The sequence below is a fragment of the Pan troglodytes genome, chromosome 5 (assembly GCF_028858775.2).
Source record: "Pan troglodytes isolate AG18354 chromosome 5, NHGRI_mPanTro3-v2.0_pri, whole genome shotgun sequence".
Lineage (NCBI taxonomy): Eukaryota > Metazoa > Chordata > Mammalia > Primates > Hominidae > Pan > Pan troglodytes.
The window spans coordinates 22,700,268-22,720,105 of NC_072403.2; the positions used below are offsets into that span (position 1 = coordinate 22,700,268).

General features: G+C 42.1%; 1 protein-coding gene across 11 annotated transcripts in view; it reads right to left on the minus strand.

Moving 5' to 3' along the window:
- Positions 1-19,637, minus strand: part of LOC134810271 (uncharacterized) — a 115,466-nt gene extending 95,829 nt beyond the window's left edge. For 4 of the 11 annotated variants that reach the window (XM_063812795.1, XM_063812791.1, XM_063812794.1 and 1 more), the window contains exons 1-3: positions 18,258-18,724; positions 12,232-12,280; positions 11,421-11,535 (exon numbers count right to left, since the gene is read on the minus strand). In XM_063812795.1, coding sequence (XP_063668865.1) covers positions 11,421-11,535; positions 12,232-12,280; positions 18,258-18,636 — 543 coding nt within the window. In that variant the 5' untranslated portion in view covers positions 18,637-18,724. Of the gene's footprint in view, positions 1-9,677; positions 9,776-11,420; positions 11,536-12,231; positions 12,281-18,257; positions 18,725-19,496 lie in introns of those variants that run through there. The other 7 variants (XR_010157908.1, XM_063812797.1, XM_063812793.1 and 4 more) reach the window with 4 other exon arrangements.
- Between the last annotated feature and the right edge of the window lie 201 nt (positions 19,638-19,838).

The window sequence follows — 19,838 nt, forward strand, 5'->3', positions numbered from 1 at the left end:
CATTTTAATGTTGTTTATTACTCACATTCTCCTAATCACTAGGATGATTGAAACAGCTTTGCAGCTCGCTGGGAGGAAAATTAAAGAAAGTAGTCTTCCTCCTTTTATATCTGTTTACACAGATTGTTAAAATAGTACAGTTCATTTGGATGATGTTGAGATGGAAAAAAAATATAACTTGTTCCTTCTGAAGAGTAGAGAAAGGTTCAAGGGGTTACAGAGGCTTAAACAGAACAGGAAAGCCAAAATAAAACACCGAAATTTGGGCTTAGATGCTATCACCATATTTCCTTCGAACTCAATAGAAAGCAAAGTTGTATGGAAAGAGATTTTTAAATAAATAACCATGTCATTTTTTTCTTCTGTCAATACAATAATAAACTTGTCTTATGGGTCTATGACCACTTACAAAAGAAAAAAAAATCCACATCAAACCAAACAAAACTGCTATCTTTTGAAAAGTATCAGATCAGACACCAGAAAGGCAGCAGCTGGGGAACACATTCTTTCCCACTTCCTTAGATGAAGGCTGTCTCCCAATAAAAGCCACAACTTGGGGTCATACTTCTCTCTAGTCTGGATTGCAGTGACCCAGGCAGCTCCAGAGGTGAACTGGACACAGAGCCTGGAAAAGGGGAAGAATAATCAAAACAAAATTCATCCAGAGTCATTTCTGCCTCCACTTGGAACCTGCCAGGGCAGGGCAAGGTTAAAAGGGCCTTAGGGTACTCTCCTCTGGGGGTGCTGCAGCGGTCAAAGGACCCAGGGCTTCAGTTTCTAATGGGAGGCATTTCCATACCTGTCAGAATCTCTTAACAGGTTCTGACATATGGTCCAATATATGGTCGCTCACACCATCAACCACAAATGCACTCCCTCCACCTGGAGAAGGTGTCCTCACCTACCACCAACAGTGCAACTTCGAGATGAAGTCATTTACAACCCAGAGGAGATGGATGGTCACCTGGCCGGCCAACTCAAAAGGGCACAGATAAGATTAGATGGACCTCCTACCCCACTGGTTTCATACTTGACGAGCAGGGTTTGCAGAAGAAGGTTTCACGGTCACCCTACCCCTTTAAGCAGTTCTCCTTTCCATGTGGTACCTTAACCTAAATCTAACCAACCAACCTCACTTAGAACTTCAGAACTACTCTCTTCCAGATAAAAGTATCTCCTTGGGATAACTATCTCACTAGAAACTTTCACCTGAGTTGCAGAGTATGACCACGAGAGCACTTAAAGGAGACTGATCAAAGTCAGAAAACAGATGTTAAGAACGTGAACCTCAAATTCATTTATTCATTTGACGCAATAGCTGCATTTCTAAAAATCTTCATATAATCGAAATTCAGTAGGAATTTTTTCAATGAGGAGGAAGACAGTCTTAGACATTCAAAAACAAAAGCATTTTTCCTGTATTGAATTTCAATAATAATAGTGTTTTGTGTGGTTATAAGTGCAGTACTATAAAATTTAAATATGATTGAGCGAATTCAGCACTCTATTACGTACAGCTTTCTTTCCAGAAAATTCATCATTGGACCTTTCTTTCTCCTTAGCACAGGCTTCTTACACATTTTTGTCACCTTTTCACTCACTGTGTGATGGACAAAGCACAAAGCCAGTGGAACAAACAGGTGCCATAGCTTTTTCCAGCACTGTGGTTCACAGGACCCCATGCTGGTTCCTGACCACAATTATATACATCACAGTCCATATTAATAGATGGAATCACATCCAATTTGTAACATAAGCATCACAGGGGGAATGCCTGTATGTATTGCCCATTCACTAGATGCCACATACTGGAAAGAGGGCAGTCCCTCCTATCGCTGGGCCAGGAAAGGGGTCGTGAAGTATTATACAAGGGGAAGAATGGGGTGCTATGGGAACCCAGAAAAGGTAGCAAATAACATAGTCCCTAGTCCAAGGGCTTCGTGAGGAAGAGACTCTAAGCTGAGATTTCAAGAATGAGGGAAAGGTAGCCAGACAGTGCAGAGAGAGGAGCTGGGTTCTAAGGAGGGAGAACATGTCTAAAGGCTGGAACAAAAAACAGAGCATGGCGCTTGAAGGAGGAAGTGCGATGGGACCCACGTGGGAGGAACCCTACAGGACAACATGTGAGTGATGAGGCTGGAGAGATAAGGAAGGTCCTCAGAACCTACGGAGCCAGGCTAAGGATTCTAGACTTTATCCTGAGGACCATGAGAACCCAGGGAGGGGGTTAAGAAAAACAGAGATGTCAGCAGATTTCAAATACTAACAAATGTTCATTTTGGCTTCAAAGAGGAAAAACGCGTTGGACCAGAACAACAATACATCTAGACAGGCCATTTACGAGGTACATCATATGCCAAACCACCCCAGCTCAGAAGAGCCACTCAGCTAAAAGTCACACTTTGAGACCAGCCTTCCTCAAAAAATTCAATCCCTAGGAAGTTGTTCCCAACCTTCCACTGGAAGAGCTATCCCCAGAGAAGAGCTACAACAGGAAAGGAATCAGGGTAGCATCGTGCCTCTCTGGTTCCTACATGGATGAAAACCAGCGCCAAGGAGCCCATTCCTTAGCAGGGCAGCCTGCTACGTAGCAGAAATGTAAGACAGAAGTTGTGAAGACCCCGACCCCAGAGATTTGACCCCGACCCCAGAGATTTGGATAACGGTTAGACTTTGGCCAGGCCTGAGATTCCTGACTGATCTCTCTAGGCCCTAGTCAGGGAGGCTGCCAGACATGTTTCTACCCACTGATCCCAGGACAGGGCTCCCTGAGAAACACACAGGTCAGCAACGGAGGGTAGAGAACTGGGCAGAGAGGATGCCACAGCCAGGAAACCAGCACAGGGTGGGTGAGAATCAAGGAGTGAGGGGCAGGTGGGAGAAGGGGAAAGGGGCCCTTGGAAATAGAAAGACTGGGACTTCAACAGGAAACAGTTCCCAAGGGGAAAAGTGAGCAGAAGAAAGAAAGAGCTATTCCCAGCAAAGCCATCCAGTGGACTACTCGCCAGCCTGGTGCAGAATTTGAGCTGCAGTAATCTCATTTATTCCTTCCAGGTTGGCCCTGGGTACAAGTAGAAGAAAAGAGAGGCTGATCATATAAAAACTTGAACCGTTGTACAACAAAAAGCATCATCACTGAAATGAAAGGACACTGGACTAGGGAAGCAGCTGTAGCAAATAGGACTTTTTAAATGGATTAATATCTAGAACATATAAAGAGCTCATATACATAGATTAGAAAACATCAAGACTTCCATTTGCTAATTGTAAAAAGAACAATTAGTAAATAAACACAGATGGAAATGTTCCATCTCTGAGAGGGATCAAAGGAATGAAAACTTTAAAACCAAAGAGCCTATTAAATTAGCCAAAAAATACTAAGTCCCACAATTATTAAGATTGAAGCTAGAGACATTCTTATATCATTGGTAACAATGTAAATTGGTACAGCCTTTTAGAAAGCAATTCGGAGCAAGCTCCCTCTAACTTAGTATTGAGCCTTCTGATGTGAGTGTGTCCTCGGTAAATACTTGTGTGCAAAGACATTCACTGCGGCTTTCCAACAGTAAACAATTAGAAACAACTCGAATGTCCAAAAATGATAGGAAACTTAAAAATTAAGATAAAACAGCCTTGTAGAATGTTATGTGATCCTTGCAAATGAGAACTGTATAGCTGAAGTTACTAAGAATGTTTATGCTAAATGGGAAACACAAAACTGAAAAAAGATATAAGTTACATCATCAAGAACACATAAAAATGAACTTGATTTATGGACTGGAATGGTGGAATCAAAGGGAACTTTTGCTTTTATTGGCTTTCCTTTATTATTGTAAGGTTTGGGCAATACATGTTTAAAAACATGGTATTTTTATCAGTCATGTGTAGTAAACACTCTTTTCTGTGGAACAGAGCTACCTGCGGAAAACGTCACTAGTGGAGGGTGCTTAGTCCTTCCCAAATTTCAAAGGTCCTTTTGAGATTCAAACTCTGCCTACTAAAACTGGCTGCTCTGAGAAGCTCCTCCTACCCTGACTATACCTCAAACGCAGCACTTTCCTTTGTTCTTGCTTTTTTTATTCAGCTCTTAAATGCTATGCCTTCTGTGTGTGTGTGTGTGTGTGTGTGTGTGTGTGTGTGTCTGTTTTTATTAGTTATTGAGATACTACCATAAGCAACATCTAGAGAGTGAGTGCACATTTAATCTTTCCAGTGATTCTGTGAGTTAGGTGATATTATCATCCCCATTTAACAGATGAGGAAATTGAGGATCACAGATTTAAGGAATGTGACCTGGACCACAAAGCCAGGAGCCAGAGCCAGAAGGATTCAAGCCTCAATCTCCCTGACTTTAAAGCCCTCATTTTCACTCTCCCTCTCTGTCTATGAAACAAATAAATTAAAACAACAAACCCTCTCAAATGTCACCTTTTCTATCTGCACTAGCTGCCTAAAGAAACTATTAATAATTGCAATGAATCAAGAGGCATCTGTATGAACTGCTTATGAATTAACCAAAAAGACAAGGCATTGCTGCACACACTAATTGGGAAAGTTGATGCAGAAGAGAAAAGGAATTACCTAGAGACTAAAACCTGCACCTGCAGGTAAAACCAAATGACATCAAAACGATTTCTACTTGCAAATTAAAAGCAGAATATGGCCCTTGATATTACTGCTTAGAAAAGCAGAGCTTCTGCACTCCTCTTGCAAAAAATAATCCCACAATCAGCTGATTCTTTCCAGTTATACTGCATTCCACCTCCAGAAATGGATGTTGTTTGGGACATGGTAGCAAGAACAGTAAAAAGGAGCAGAGGAAGTATTCAGGTATGAAACTAATATAGATGGGGTGATAAATGAATTTAGGCACCGCTTCTGACTTACTCTATAAATAATGACATAATAATAGCTAAAATATAAATTCTAATTAAATACAAAATCTAACAAAGTCAAACAACAGCAAATGATGTTTGACAGAAGCAAAGGTCTTGGGGGAGCCAGGAGCAAGAATTACAATAAAATCTATTCATGGAACTGTATGATGTCAGAGATAGAAGAGTCCCGAGAGATCATTTCTTTCAACCTCCTTGTGTTTTGGAGACAGGAAAACTGAGACCCAGCAAGGTACAGTGAGTAGCACAAGTCATCCTGTTGCAGGGCAGGCAACAGAAACTGAGCCTCCAAACTACCAGTCCAACAGCACACCATACTCACTCTGTAGGGTCCTGGAAGACTACTCCATTTGAAACCATACTTTCAAAAGATCATTAAACATTCTATACATATTAAATTCCTTTTTAATAATTTTCTAATGCACAGGGGCACATTTTAAAAAGAAGCCTGGTTTTGATTTCTTTTGGAAAACTGCACGCTGCTCGGTGTTTAATCTGGTATTGAGTGAAATATTAACAGGCCATATAATGGTTTCACTGTTCCTTCAGTAAAGCTAAACAGAACTCGAAAAACATATCCCCCAGGCCTACAGTGGAGTTTCTGGAGCACACATTAAACTCCACGCTCTGCTCAACAAGCCCATCGCTGTTAAGTAACTCATCAGAAAATAAAGAGGGAATTACCAAAGGGGAATTGCCAAGCAATTAGTTCTCTGAAGCAGATGACATACAACTGTTACAGGGAGGAGCTTCCCGGTTAGTCATATGTCAGAGTCAGAGCCTACTAATCTGTAAATAAAAATGCATCACATATGATTACAGCTGTGATGTAGGCTGAAGCTGCCAGGCTAGGGCACGAATAGTAAATCTTGCATCCTCTTCTCGATTTCCGTGGGTCTGTAAAAGCAAGAGATGTTGCCTTGAAGACCAAAAAAAAAAAAAAAAACAAAAGTCCTCAGTAATTTTTCACTCAGTGTAAGAAAGACAATCTGGCCTTCCCTAAGCCAGCTAAGAGAAAGTGATCTTTCTTCTCTATCATCTTGGCATGAATGAGCTCAGATTCATTCACTGTTCTAGTGAAGGAGAGAAAATGAGACTGGGCGAGGCAGGGGCAGAGGGGATGTGAGTTCTAAGCTTCCTTATGGCCACCCTGACTAAAGCGTGACCTCCTTTTGCTGCATGTTTTATTCTTAGAGCTTGCGTTCAGTGCCACACCACCACCTATCACACTGGAGAGACAAACAGTTCATATCTGCCAAATCTTGCAAGCTGAGCAATGACCCAGTGAAGTTCTTTTAAGAGTCAAAAGTTCATCATCTCGCTGAGACTCTTGATGCTGAATAACATTTAGATCCAACTTAAGCCAATCCCCTGAAACGGATAAGCAAATTGCCACTGTCATCATTTTCTTCAATTAATAATTATTGAAAGTGCGTAGGAATCTCAAGGAGATATGAGTAAGAGTGAAAGAAAGGGAGAAAACACCACAAAGCCTGCATGGGACAGCCTGTCTCAGAAAGCTCATAGGTGACTGAACAGACAGGCAGGCATCAAAAGAGAAGGCTCCAAGGAAGGACCCTTCCTTGATCCTGACTTCCTAGACTGTGTTACCTGTGTCATGGCTCTTTAAATATTACTCCAAGCCATGCCTTGCCTTATGCACTTGACTGTAAGCTTCTTAAGGACAGGGCTTAAGGAACAGGGCTGAGAGTGTAGACTGGGATCCAAGCACGATTCTATCACTTAACAGCTGGGAAACCTTGGGGAAATTATTCGCCCTCTCTGTGCCACAGTTTCCTCGCCTGTGCAATGGAGAAAATAATGATGCCTACCTCAAAGGACTGTAATGAGGATTCAATAAGTTAATATGCAGAATAGTAAATGTGAACTATTGATCATCTCCATATTCCCTAGAGGGCCTTGTTGGCATAATGCGTCTCATACATTAGATGCTCATTAAATAATTGCAGACAAGAACGATCTGCCCCTGGAGTTGTTTGCTCCATCCCTCTTGTTCCTGTCTTAACCTTCTTGTCTTTGATGAAAGTTAAATAAGTCACTGCTTTTATTCTGAGCCCTTTTGGGCTACACAGAGAGCCCATCCTAACTAACTCAGCACCAAAAAAAAAAAAAAAAAACACAACTTAATCCTCAAATTTTCTCTCATTACATTAAAACAGACTGCTCACTAACATCATCGTAACATCATCGTAACATCATCTCCTGCCTTCTCTTTCACTTTACATCAGGAAGTCTTAGACTAACTTTCTCCCCAGAGCCAAGATTCACCAATTCTATATCTCTTTATTTTCTATAAAGTATAAATGGGAAGCCAAATTGTTCAAAGAGCTGTGTCTAGTAGCTAGGTATATACAGTATACACGCACTCACAGAAACACACACATCTCACATTTTAAAGAGTCTGCAGAAAGCCTCCAGGGAATCCTCTAAAGTTACAAAACACACCCAAATTAATGTGGTTTATCAAAGTACAGTAAATGAATTGCCACAAATGAACAATTGCTACCGAGTCAAGTAGATGGCACATTGTGATTTACGCATATCACGTGAGATGAATAAATCAACGGTAGAAAAGATCAAAGAAATGCTGGAATTGTTGTTAAGATGTACAGGGCTTCACTGAAAATCTTAATAAAACTGTTTAGAGGAAAATAGAAGGATCATTTGTTTAACGAGATACCGCATACGCTGAATTTCAAACGCAGCATTCATTTTTATACACACACATATTAGATTTAGCTAAAATTAGCTCAAGTTCCTATTTTTTTAAAGGTCTTAAAGGAAGAAAGGTTTTGACAAGATTTCATTGAGCTGTAGTTCAGCACTGAGTTTCCAAGGCGGCTGAGCTGCAGAAGAGTCCTTATGGCCCACGCATACATCACCCAACTCCTCCAGCCACCCAGCCTCCTTCACCCCAGATCATGAAAAGAAGGCAGACGAAGGCCATGCCACATCAATGTTCAAGCTACTCTCCGCTGCCTCTTACCTTCTCTCTACACATTCTACACCAGCTGACGTCATCCCTGAATTCAGTCATCCCCCTCCTGTGTGTCAAACTTTTTGCCAGGCCCAAGAACCCAATTTCAAAGATCACTTTTATGCCAAGGACTCCTCCAAATTTATCTTCAGACTTGACCTCTCAGCAGTTTTATTCCCATACTCTCTACTGTCTGCTCGAATCCAGAAATTCAGATGTCCACCAGCACCTAGTCTTCAGTCAAAATGTCCTGGTCAGTTACATACCGTGCATTGGCTTGTTATGTCCCAGACACACACATGGCCTTCCTCATGCTCCATCCATCTCTTCCCACAGAAATGCAATCTAGTCGGCAGAGCTCAACTCAAGTGATCCCTCCTCCTCAAAGTCTTTCCTGATCACTCCTACTCAGCGTCACTCTTCTGAATTCCTTCACTGTTAGAACACTGTTAGAACCCCATTCTATTTGTATTCATTATTTCAGAGAGTTTCTTCTTTCCCCTGCCTGACCATGAAGAAAATAACTGCCTTCCGGTAGCTCTTATTCACTTCCATTCCCACAGCACCATGCAGTAGTTTTAAAAAAATTCACAATGAATAAATGAATGAATCATTTCTTTACATAAATAGTGACTGTGAACAAGTTAGGTCATAACTTGCTATAGCTGTATCATATTTATAAAATAACTAGAACCAGAAAGAACTATAATGTAGGTTTAAGAAAAAAACTGAATGAATATAACAGAGTACAACATGAATGATACTCTTTTTCTGCCTACGTTGAGCCATCAGTCGTGAGGACTGTAATGAGGCCATTATTGATGCAAAATGTTTAGATAATGCTTATAAGCTTTCTTTAAATGCAATCATAGAAAATGTCAGCGCTTAAAATTCAAGGTGACTGCGCTACTTCGTCAGTATTTTAGTATTCATAAGACACTTAAACTTGCCTAACATACTATAAAAACCTAGGTCTCTTCTCAATAAGCTGCCCATATTGACCAAGAGATATGACTTTTTGCTGCCTGTTTTTTCACAATAAAATTCTTGAGATATTTCTGTTATCACAAATGACTCCCTTTCAACACCACAGGTTAAAAAAAATGCACGTGTACTCAACCCATCTGCAATTAAACTATTTCCCCAAAGATCTAAATGTGAGGATTTTCAGCCTAGCACATAACCGTTAAAATGAGTATCATCCCTAAGAGATAAAGTAGCAGTAAGACACTCTACCTTTTTCTTTTCTTTCCTCTCTTTTTTTTTTTTTTTTTTTTTTTTTGAGATGGAGTCTCACTCTGTCGCCCAGGCTGGAGTGCAGTGGCGCGACCTGGGCTCACTGCAACCTCTGCCTCCAGGATTCAAGCGATTCTCCTGCCTCAGTGTCCCAAGTAGCTGGGATTACAGGAACCTGCCACAATGCCTGGCTAATTTTTATATTTTTAGTAGAGACAGGATTTCATCATGTTGGCCAGGCTGGTCTCAAACTCCTGACCTCAAGTGATTCACCCACCTCAGCCTCCCAAAGTGCTGGGATTAAAGGCATGAGCCACTGTGCCTGGCCCACCCTACCTTTTTCATTCAGCTGACACTTGTAGATCTTAAGAGGCTTACCTTTGCATGTAACTTTAGGTTACATTTCCACTTAAAGAACACCTCTCTAATCCACAGCCAATAAAATGTAAGGAATCCAGTTCCATATTTTACAAGAGTATCGTGTTTGTGATGACTCTTCCCTCCTCCACCTTGTCCCCCACTGGGACTTTTTTGGCTATTTTTCCTGAGGCATAATACTTCAGTCACTCAGGTTTTTGTTTATTTTTACTCAGACCACAAATAACCACATTTATGCATGCAATTCATCAGTTCATTTTACAACAATCTAAAAAAAAAAAACCACACATGCATCCCATCAGTCAGAGAGTTGCGATAAATTCAGAATTTAAAATTCAGCAAAAACAAATAAAAGGCTCCTTGGCTTTGCAGAGCCGTAGATGTCCACAGGGTGGGTCCAAAGACCAAGGTCCAGGTATATTTACATATTCCTAGTCATGTATGGTTCAGGAGCAACCATCATAAAACATGACCATAACAATCAACCTGTTGAGGGATAAGTTACTTGATAGCATCTGTTAAAAGATACAAACCATACACCAGGTACTATTCTACCCACAGTATATCTACTATTTTACTCCAGTCCATCCTCACAGCAGCCCTATAAGAAAGTTCTAATATTACCTCCATCTTATACATGAATAAACTGAGGCATTGAAAGGACATAGGACTACTCAAGGTCATAGTGGCAGCTCCAGATCTTAAGTCCAGATGGGTTGATTACGGAGCTCCATGCTCTTATCTAAGATGCCAGAGAATTTATATGTAACTTAAAAATTGGCTCTTAAGGTAAAGAGGCAGCTCTTTCTTCAAAGAAATCTGGTCCATCATTGTTTAAATGAACCTGTTATAAAGCAAATATCCATCTACCTCTTGAAAAATGAGTTTTGAAAATTCAAATTTTCAAATGGGAGATTTGCTAAAAGTAGAATGAGCTTCTCACCAACTAAGTCTACAGAACATAACTTAGGAAGAGCTGCTGGAAGACCGGCCAACCCAGGGGTTCCCAAACCTGTGGAGCATCAGTGCCTAGACAGATCAATGATTCCAGCAGGAAACATTCTGATTCATCAAGTCTAGGGTGGAGCTCCAAATTCTATTTTTTTAAGCTCTCCAGGTGATTCTGTTGCCTAGCCAGGCTTGGGAACCTCTAATCTAGTCTGTCTTCACAGTTTCAAGCAGGTCCATTTCCAAGGCAAATAGAAATTGATCCCCTATTTTCTATTTCATAATCTCCCTTGGTTACATACACTCAAACCCTTGTGTTCCCAAGCCCTTACTGCCCCAAGTTCTAGCAAACCTCTTTTTCTTTCCTGATTTAATTTGAGGCAATATCCTCTGGCCCTTTCTTCAATAGAGAACCATGAGTCATCACCATTGCATACACCCTGTGTCTGCATGACTCTCCAGGCCAGAAAAACTTACTGTACGTGGGAAAATCAGGAAGTTGTAAAATCCAAACAGACACAAAGAAATTCAAGATTCAACAAATACTGGTTCCCCTAAACAAATAGGTCTCTGTTTTGCTACGCACATATTATACTACAACAGTAATCTAAAATGTAAAAACTGTGACTTAAGATATCTGGTAGCATAGCATTCTTAATTGTATTAAGGAAAACTGACAATTAAAATGATGAGGTTCAAGCCCCAATTAGCAATTATCAATCATCGCAAAGTCAAATGAACGTCTTCATGAACATATAGATTAAACCAAATAGATAGATACTTTAATCGAAGTTTTAAAAAACAATCTTGGCAATTTCTCAACTTCCCACACTATGCCCAAATAGAGTTTGCAAAGAAAATGATATTCAACAGCCAACAAAGTAAGGGAGCATGGCTAGGAGGCAATTTTCCAGGTCAGGACTTTATCCTCAGATGGAAAACAGAGAGCATCGCAAAACTCTCACCTGACATGTGATGCACTTCCCTGTAGTGGCAGTGGAGGAGGAGATTGCTGTACAAGGATGACAAACAAATCTGCAGCTTGAATGGACCACCCTGGTGACTTGATGGACGATGCTCCTGCAATGGTCGAGGGAGTGCAGGAGAGGAAATCCAAAATGAAAAACAGAATAGACTGCTTTAAAAAATAAGTCCACCTTAAGTGTCTATGCACCGAAATACAAATTTTAAGAACATCACATTCGGCATTCTGTTGTATGAGAATTACACAGATCCCAGCCAGCTCAAAAGGCAGGTCTGGTTTTACTCAACAAGGCTCAGAGGGAGGCCAACATACAAAAAGGTCATCCCTTCCATCAAATTAAGAGGATGGTCTCCCCATTTGAGCCAGCCGCTGTCATTCTTTTCTCCAATGATTCTAGCCAATCATCTGATAAACACATGCTGGTAACTACAAGGAGTATCAGGTGAAAATGGGCATGGATTGAATAGTAATTGAGCCAAAGCCTAATTTTAATGTGGCGTATATTATCTATCAACATGCAACTTGAAACACAATCATGAAAGTGCACAGCTATTAGCATACCAGTCCAATGGAATAGAAGGAAAAAATGCAGAAAAAAAGTGTAAAGTGTGCATTTATATTCACTAAACTTTCCACTAAACTTTAAATTATTTAAATACTGAATGTACATCTCATTTTCATTTTGCCACAATTCCTTGCACATGGTTAAGTAAAAATTTTCCATTGTATGATGAATGAGGGAATGTGTGAATGGATGAATGAAAGAAAGAATGAATGAATCTTCCATATACCTTTCCATCAGGGAGCTTGGTGCTTGTAGTAGCTTTTGTGAGGTAAAACCTATGCATAGAAACGGAAGAAGTTGAGGACTCGATCTGCTAACGTATTTTTTTAGCCCTATCCATTAAAATTATATTCTTAAATACCGGTAATTCCCAATTATCCACATTAAACAGAAAAAAAAATTTTTTAAATATCAGTAGCAGGGTTACTATAAAATCATCCCCAAACTAGTGAATGCTGGACTGATTTTCAGTCTTTGATTACTGGAGCTGATCTGCACATTTGCTTAGGCTGATTTTAAATTTAGTTTGGGTTTCCTAAGCTCACGCCAGGTAACAGTAGGAAGAAGGAGGCCCAGGTTTATATTGGATGTCAGAAAGAAACTATTCTGGAGCTATGAATATGATCTCCAATGTGAATAATCCGTAAACAGGTAAGTGAGCCAATTATCCTTGGGTACATGGCAACACATCTCGGTACTCATGATTATTTTCATCCATACACACTCACTATTTTTAAGAGCACAGCCCAGCTGGAAAGGAAAATAACTTCCACTTCTTTCCAGCACTTTTCAAAGTAATGAACAGTAGCCAAAATATTCTTACTTCTAACTAATCCATTCACCAAGCATTTATTTAAGCATTGATTGCCTGCCGAGGACTGATATGCAAAAGAAGGAATTCTTGTAGTCCTTGGTTTCCCCACGTGTGATCTGTGTGTACAGAGAAGGAAGGTAAGCTGTTATACACTATAATGTCTTTCAGATCTTTAGAAGGCACAGTCCCTCCACCAAGAAGCCTGTTGAGTTACAAATATAAATAATGGCCAAGTTAAGTAGAAGTTGACAAAATTCTATTTAATCTTAGTACTTCTTTAAGGATGAGGAAGCAGGGAGGGAGGATCATGATGTCATCTCAAATTAAGCATCAAAATACTTGATTCTCAAATGAGGTGCAGGTACCATAAATTTACAGACAGTGCTTTTTATGAGCTCACCAGTTGGGAGAGTGTTTGCCTGTATGACAATGTGTGTGCACACAATCCTGTTTACATATCACCTGGCAGATAAGGTTTTATAGAGTCCAAGTTACAACCTCCTCCTAGTTTGCTGAAGTGCAGAGGAGGGTCAAACATGATGTAAATGCCATAGAAGATTACTTTACTCTTGCATGAGTATGCTTTCTTATTTCAAAAGTATTTGTGTTGCTGCACTAGTTAGGATAATACAGAGAGTTTACATAACTTGTATTCCATCAGAGGGAAGAAGGCAAGAATACAAGCAAGGCAGCACATATTCACTGCAAAAACTTACAAAATAATATACAAGAAAATAATTTATAGGACATTTTATATAATGATATACACCAAAAATGGAATACTCAATATTTTTAAAACCCAGCAGAGTAACATAATACAATACTATTAATAGTGGAAGATTAACAAGAAAGACGGCCTAAACAAAACTGATGTAATGGTCAGTAAGTACCAGGAGATAATGTGAGACAGGGGGCCAAAATTAAGGGCACAAGAAAATAAAGTTTGCCATACACAGTGACAGAAAAATATATTTTCTTTGAACGTTAGAAAGATAGATGCTATAGGTTAGTAGCTACAATAACTGTCACGAAAAACTTCTGCTACCTAACTCATTCAAAACTTGTCATGTTAAAGGGCACCTAAGTGTAAAAAAAAAAAAAAAAAGAGTTCCTCTTAGCCCAGATCAAAACATCACAATCGGGGAAACCTCTGCCCTCTTGAGTCTCAAATTCTGAGTACACTACCATGAATTTTCTGGAAAGTAATTTCCAGGTAGGATACAATTTTTGCTTACATTGTGGCAACTATCATTACATTTTCATTACTTCACAAATAGGATGCATTAAAAGTTACAGAAAAATCAATGAAACATTTCTGCTAACATGAAATATGTCAAACAAAATATAATGCTTGTTGCTTTTTTGTCCATAATTGTTCTTTCTAAACGTGTTTTGGTACATTTGGGATGGTAGTAATGCATAATACAAATATTTATAGTACATTAGCCTGAAAGTTCAAATTATGAGCGTTATAAAATATATTACTACACTAATAAAGACAAATATCCATAAATATAATTATAAAAGAATAAAATAAAAAACTGTTTCCATAAGATTTGTCTAAAACCATTCTTTTTATTACTTCTGTAATTTTAAGCATTTATATATTTTTAAAAATCTCAATGTAATTACAGTTCTTTCAGCCAACATTTAAAAAATTCTGTAAAACTGACACTGTATATCACTTCTTAAAAAAATTTTGAATGAGTACATTTATTTTATTAAACTAAATTACATGAAAATAAAATGTGAACATAATTGATGACTTAAAATTCGTATCTTAGAAAAGGAAGTTCTATATGTAAGGTCCTAAAACAGAAATTATTTCTATGACCATTTCTACAATTTATTGCTTTCAATGCTTTTATCAAAATAAGGAGGGCCTGCTTCTGATAACCTTGGAAGTATGACCGGAACTAAATCTGTTATTTGAAGCAATTAAGCTGCACAGATCTAAATCTCTCACAGAAACTAATCATTCGAACTATTGAATTACTCTGAAAATACAGAGCAAGGAAAGTCAAATAATCTATCTCTCCCCTAAAAATAATAGCCTGTCTTACTTCACTATTGTCACTTTACCGATGCAAGTATTTAAGCTGTTCAGATCCTAATCTATGTGTTATTTTCAGATAACTACAGTTTAAAGAATTAGCATTCACTCCCACATTTACCTACTTACGTGAGTTTCAGAATTTTAGTAAAATATGTTTATTGCTTAACTTTTAATAGGAAACAAAATGAGTGTTACAGTGTTAGTCATCAGAAACTGTCACTCAAGGTATGTGCAAAAAAGTAAAATCCACTTGACATTTCAGAATGAAAAACAATAAAGGCACAACATTATTCAAAGAAACGTGAGTCCTTGGACTCCATAATGACAACAGAAACAGGAGTCATAGTAATGTTTACTAATATTTCAATAATCTCAGCACTGGCCTTTCCCAGGACTCCTAGGCAACTGACTTAGGTATGTTGAAACTTACAGGCATTTGACATGTAATCTTGTGGCTAAAGAGTTTCTGTTTAATCTTCCTCTAAGTGTAAAAGACAATTCAGAAGTCCTGAAGTCTAGTTGTAACATTTTTGACAAAGTGTCACTTCTGTTTACCAAACCCTCTTAAAACGAAATCCACAAGGAAAAATATTGCCTTTGGCGGTTCCCACCAGGTACATTTTTTTATACTTATTTTCACATGAATTTATTTGTGCACTGAAAAATATATGTTCACATTTTACTGCAAGTAAAGCATTTTTCTATATGTTGCAAAATAGAATCCAGGACCTCCAAGGCATTGTGTAATATTGACATCCTTGCTTCCCATCTATTTACCACCTTATAAAAGTTGAGTAGCTCGAAGAAATAACAGCTCATTTTAACTACAGCAATGCTTCATCTGACCAGGCCACAATGAATTTACCAACCACATAAACTCACAAAACGGTAAAAACTCATAAACCCCCTGGGAATAGAGTTGAGTAGCTCTCTCAATCCTAGCCCTGGGGGAAAAAATTTACCAGTTTAGCTTTGTTGGCCATAAAATTGTAAACTGACTGGCAGTCACAACTAAATCAAGACATAATTCTTAATTATCTTTTCTTTCGAATACCAGGGTTATGAAAATACTCCCCCCCGCCCGCCCCCTGCCCTACTTAGTTGGATTGCCTGAGCAGCACAGAGCTTCAGCAACTAAAGCAACTTTTCCTTTTTTCCTTTTTGCCATATTATTATTTCTCTTTGCTTAGCCAGCTTCATCAGTGGTGCCCTAATGCAAAGACTAGAATACTGCTTTCTAACTGCTCACTAAATTACATCCTAAAATAAAGTACATGTTTATTGTCCAAAAGCACCATGTACTATCAGTCCTCTAGCTATAGGCCTCTATCGTTTCTCGCTTAGCTAAGGAAAAAAAAATCCGTTTAACTTACTACCAAAGATCATTCAAATCACAGCCAATAGATCCAAATTAAGAATGAATACATTCAGAATGTCTGCCTACTGTCAGTACCAGTTTTTGTTATGATGCTGTCAAGTTTTAAAATGTGACAATGGGTATATATTTTCCGAATAAGTTATTCCCCTGAGTAAACCCTTTAGAAATCCAGCCATCGCTATGGGCAATGGAGGTTCCAAATGATGAACGCTCTTCACACTTGAAAGGGTTAAGTGACTGCAAGGCCAAAGGCACCAGACTGCAAAAGAAATGTTGCTTTAGTGAGCTCTGAAAGGTTTCTAACAAGTACCAAATACTTGTTGATCTGTTCACAATAAACACCAGCAGGATTGTCAGGCTCCTTTCACTGTCTGGGGAGATGCATTTACATACTGCACCTAGGAAGAACAGCTTGTTGGTCTCCTTTATAAAAGTTGAGTAGCTAGAAGCCTCATTCAGTGTCTCCCATCCAAATGACTGAAAGAAGATGCAATTGAAATAGTGGAGTCTCTCGTCTGGCTTGGGCAGCAAAAATGCTGTGCATAAAACACTTGGAGTAGTTCAGGCACAAGACAAACCCACCTGAATGGACGAGGAACACTGTCTGTTGCCATGGCAGCCTGATCTAATTACATGAGTGATCAGGACTGGAGTAAGTGCACCGAAAACCTACACCACTGACAGGCAGCCAGGAGGTTCAGGGGAGCCCTTCAACCTCTGCTTTATGTAGAAGATGGCATTCAAGTCCATTTATTTGCGGAGCTGCTAAAATATTGACTGATGCATGCACAGTGAGAGGGCAATCAGAGGAGATTAAATGCCACAGCGCTAGCCGTTATGGTGCAATCCCTTTCCAAGAGTTCCTGTGCAGGATTTTCTCTTCTCTCTGGTGGTTTCCTCAGGCATAAGCTTCATTCCAAAAAAAGCTCAAGTATCAAACTACCTTTACCCATCAAATAAACCGAAGGGTGGGCTTAAGGGGGGCTTCTAGGAACTGCAGCCTCCTAAAAAACCCAAACAGAAATGTCTCAGCTAACACTGTTGAAAAAGTAACTAGCTGTGCCTAAAAATAACCAAGTAACTACCCACTGCTGTGTGCAATATATAACAATGATGTTTAAATATTAAAAACAGCCTGCATTATAAAACACAAATGTCATTGAGATGTGACTACTAGATTGCCAAAGGAGAACTTTATTTGCATACACACATTCCCGTGCATGCACGACAGGATGTGCAGGGAGAAAGCCACTGTAAGGCATTAGTTTTTATTCTGTGGGTGTAACAGGGTCTTCTAATTTTGCTAATTGTATCCTGTGGATCTCACAGGGAAGCTAAGAATCTCTTCGGGGACAGAACCAGTTTGGAGGAGTCCCTACTGCACAGCATACGGTAAACAAAATAAAAATAGCTTGCCTTTCTTGTTAGCCACATCGCGCATTATATAACCAGCTTCTTCCGACTGGCTTTTTTTTTTTTTTTTTTTTTTTGCCCTTACTACTCTTCAGCAATTTCCCTCTTCTCAAATATTTATATTACCCTTTTATCTGTAGGATTATATACCAAGAAAGCAAAACAAAACAGAGCAGCCACGGGCTCGAACCGAACCCCCGCCGTCCTTAGAAACTGATTTTTTTTTGTTTTGTTTTGTTTTGTTTTCTGGCAGAGTCTCGATCACCACCCTACTTCCACCCCCCACTAAGGTTCTTGCTCAATCTCCCTAGAAAACCTGAATTGTTTCATCCCTTTCAGTCAGCCCCCTACGTGGTCTGAAACAAAATGAAAGCACAAGCCACGGAGTTTAAGAAGGCAGCCTGAAGGCGGGGGGCTGAAGAGGGGTCGGGGCGCTGCAGAGTCAGCCAAGTAGCCAAGGAAGGGCTCCCTCCGCGTCGCGACGGCCCTCGCCCCCCGCCCGGCGCGCGCGCGCACACACAAATACACACACACACACTCACTCACACACACACACACTCACACTCACGCCGCGCTCCGACACCGCCTCACCTCTCGCTCCGCCCGTCCGGCCCCCTTCCCTGCCCCCTGCGGGACCGGCCTGCGCGCAGCACTGGAACCACGTAGGAGGCGGCGGCGGCGCCCCCGGGAGTGGCAGAGTCTCCGGCCCGGCCCAGAGTGAACGAGCAGTGGGGCTCCAGGGCGCATCCCAATCCCCGCAGCGCCTCCTCCGCGGCCGCCGCCTCCTCCTCCTCCTTCCCCTCCTCCTGGCTTCATTCACCCTCCCAGCAGCCGCGCAGCCGTTCACTCCCGGCTCAGGGCAGCGCCTGCCGCGGCTCCTCGTCTCCTGCCGCGGGTGCTGGCGGGGGCGCCGGCCCGGACTGGGGCGCTCGCGGGCTCCCGGCTCCGGGCGGCGGCTGCCGCTGCACATGATCAGGAAGCGGCCGCACTAACAGGGCGGCGGTGGCGGCGGCGGCCAGGGCCGTCACCGCCACTCCAGCCGCGCTCCAGGCACCCGCACACCCGCTACCCCCGCGCGGTCCCCGAGGCCACCCCTCTGCGCCCCCCGCCCGGCACCCGGCCGCGCGCAAAGTCCCGTCCCGGCTGCAGGAGCAGTCCCTTCCCCGCCCGCAGCCGCACACCCGGCGAGGCCGGCCCTCCGAGGGGAGACCCCCGCCCCAGGGCGCCGAGGCCGGGCGACCACCCGCGGAGAAGTCCAGCCCTCCGTGAGACCCCCTCTCTCTCACCGCCCTCTCCGGGGAGGAGGAATGGGAAGAGGGCGGCCGGGAAAGGGACCACCCCCCCAACCTCGGCCGCCGCCGCCTCCCCCCTGCGCCACCCGGAGGGAGGAGGACATGGCTCTCCGCACTCGCGACCGGACCAGCAGCCGGGGGAGCGGGGCGCCGCCGCCGCTCTCCCCGCCCGCGCCCCCCGCCCGGGCGCGCCCCCTAGCCCGGCGGGCGCCCACCCAGCCCCTGACAGCCCCCCCGCCGGCCGCCCCTGCGCCCAGAGTGGGGGTGTCGGCCCGGGAGCCTGGAGCCGGGGACGGTTGTATGTACACACATACACACACACACACACACACGCACACAGAACACGACGCGTCGATTTCCTTCGCTCCTCTTCCAGCTGTTTTCCGTGCAGCCGATTGGGGTTTTGGGTTTGTTTGCTGGTTGTTGCTTTTGCCCCTCTCGGGAGATCGGGGGAGGAGGGATTTTAATCTAAATAAGGGGAGAAGGGAATGGGGGAGGGGGGAAAGAATCGGAGGAGGAAAAAAAAATAGTCACTTACTGTAAAGTGTAAATGGATCTGGGGTTGCGTGGGGAAGGGGGGGCAGAGGGAGAGAAACAATGTCTTGCGGCTGCTGTTGCTCTGGCTGCTGCTCCACGGGGCTTGTTTTGGATCCCCCTGCAGTGAAACAGGTCCTGTACGGCTCCGCCACTGTAGTAGAAATGATGTCTGCGGTATACTCTGCTCTCTCCTCCTCCTCCTCCTCCTCCTCCCCCTCCTCCCGCTCCCCTCCCCTCCCTCCTCCCTCCGCCCGCCCGCCCTCCCTCCCTCGCGCTCTCTCGCGCTCGCTCGCTCGCTCGCTCCAGTATGTAAATGTGTAATAGAAGCCAAATATGGAGCAGT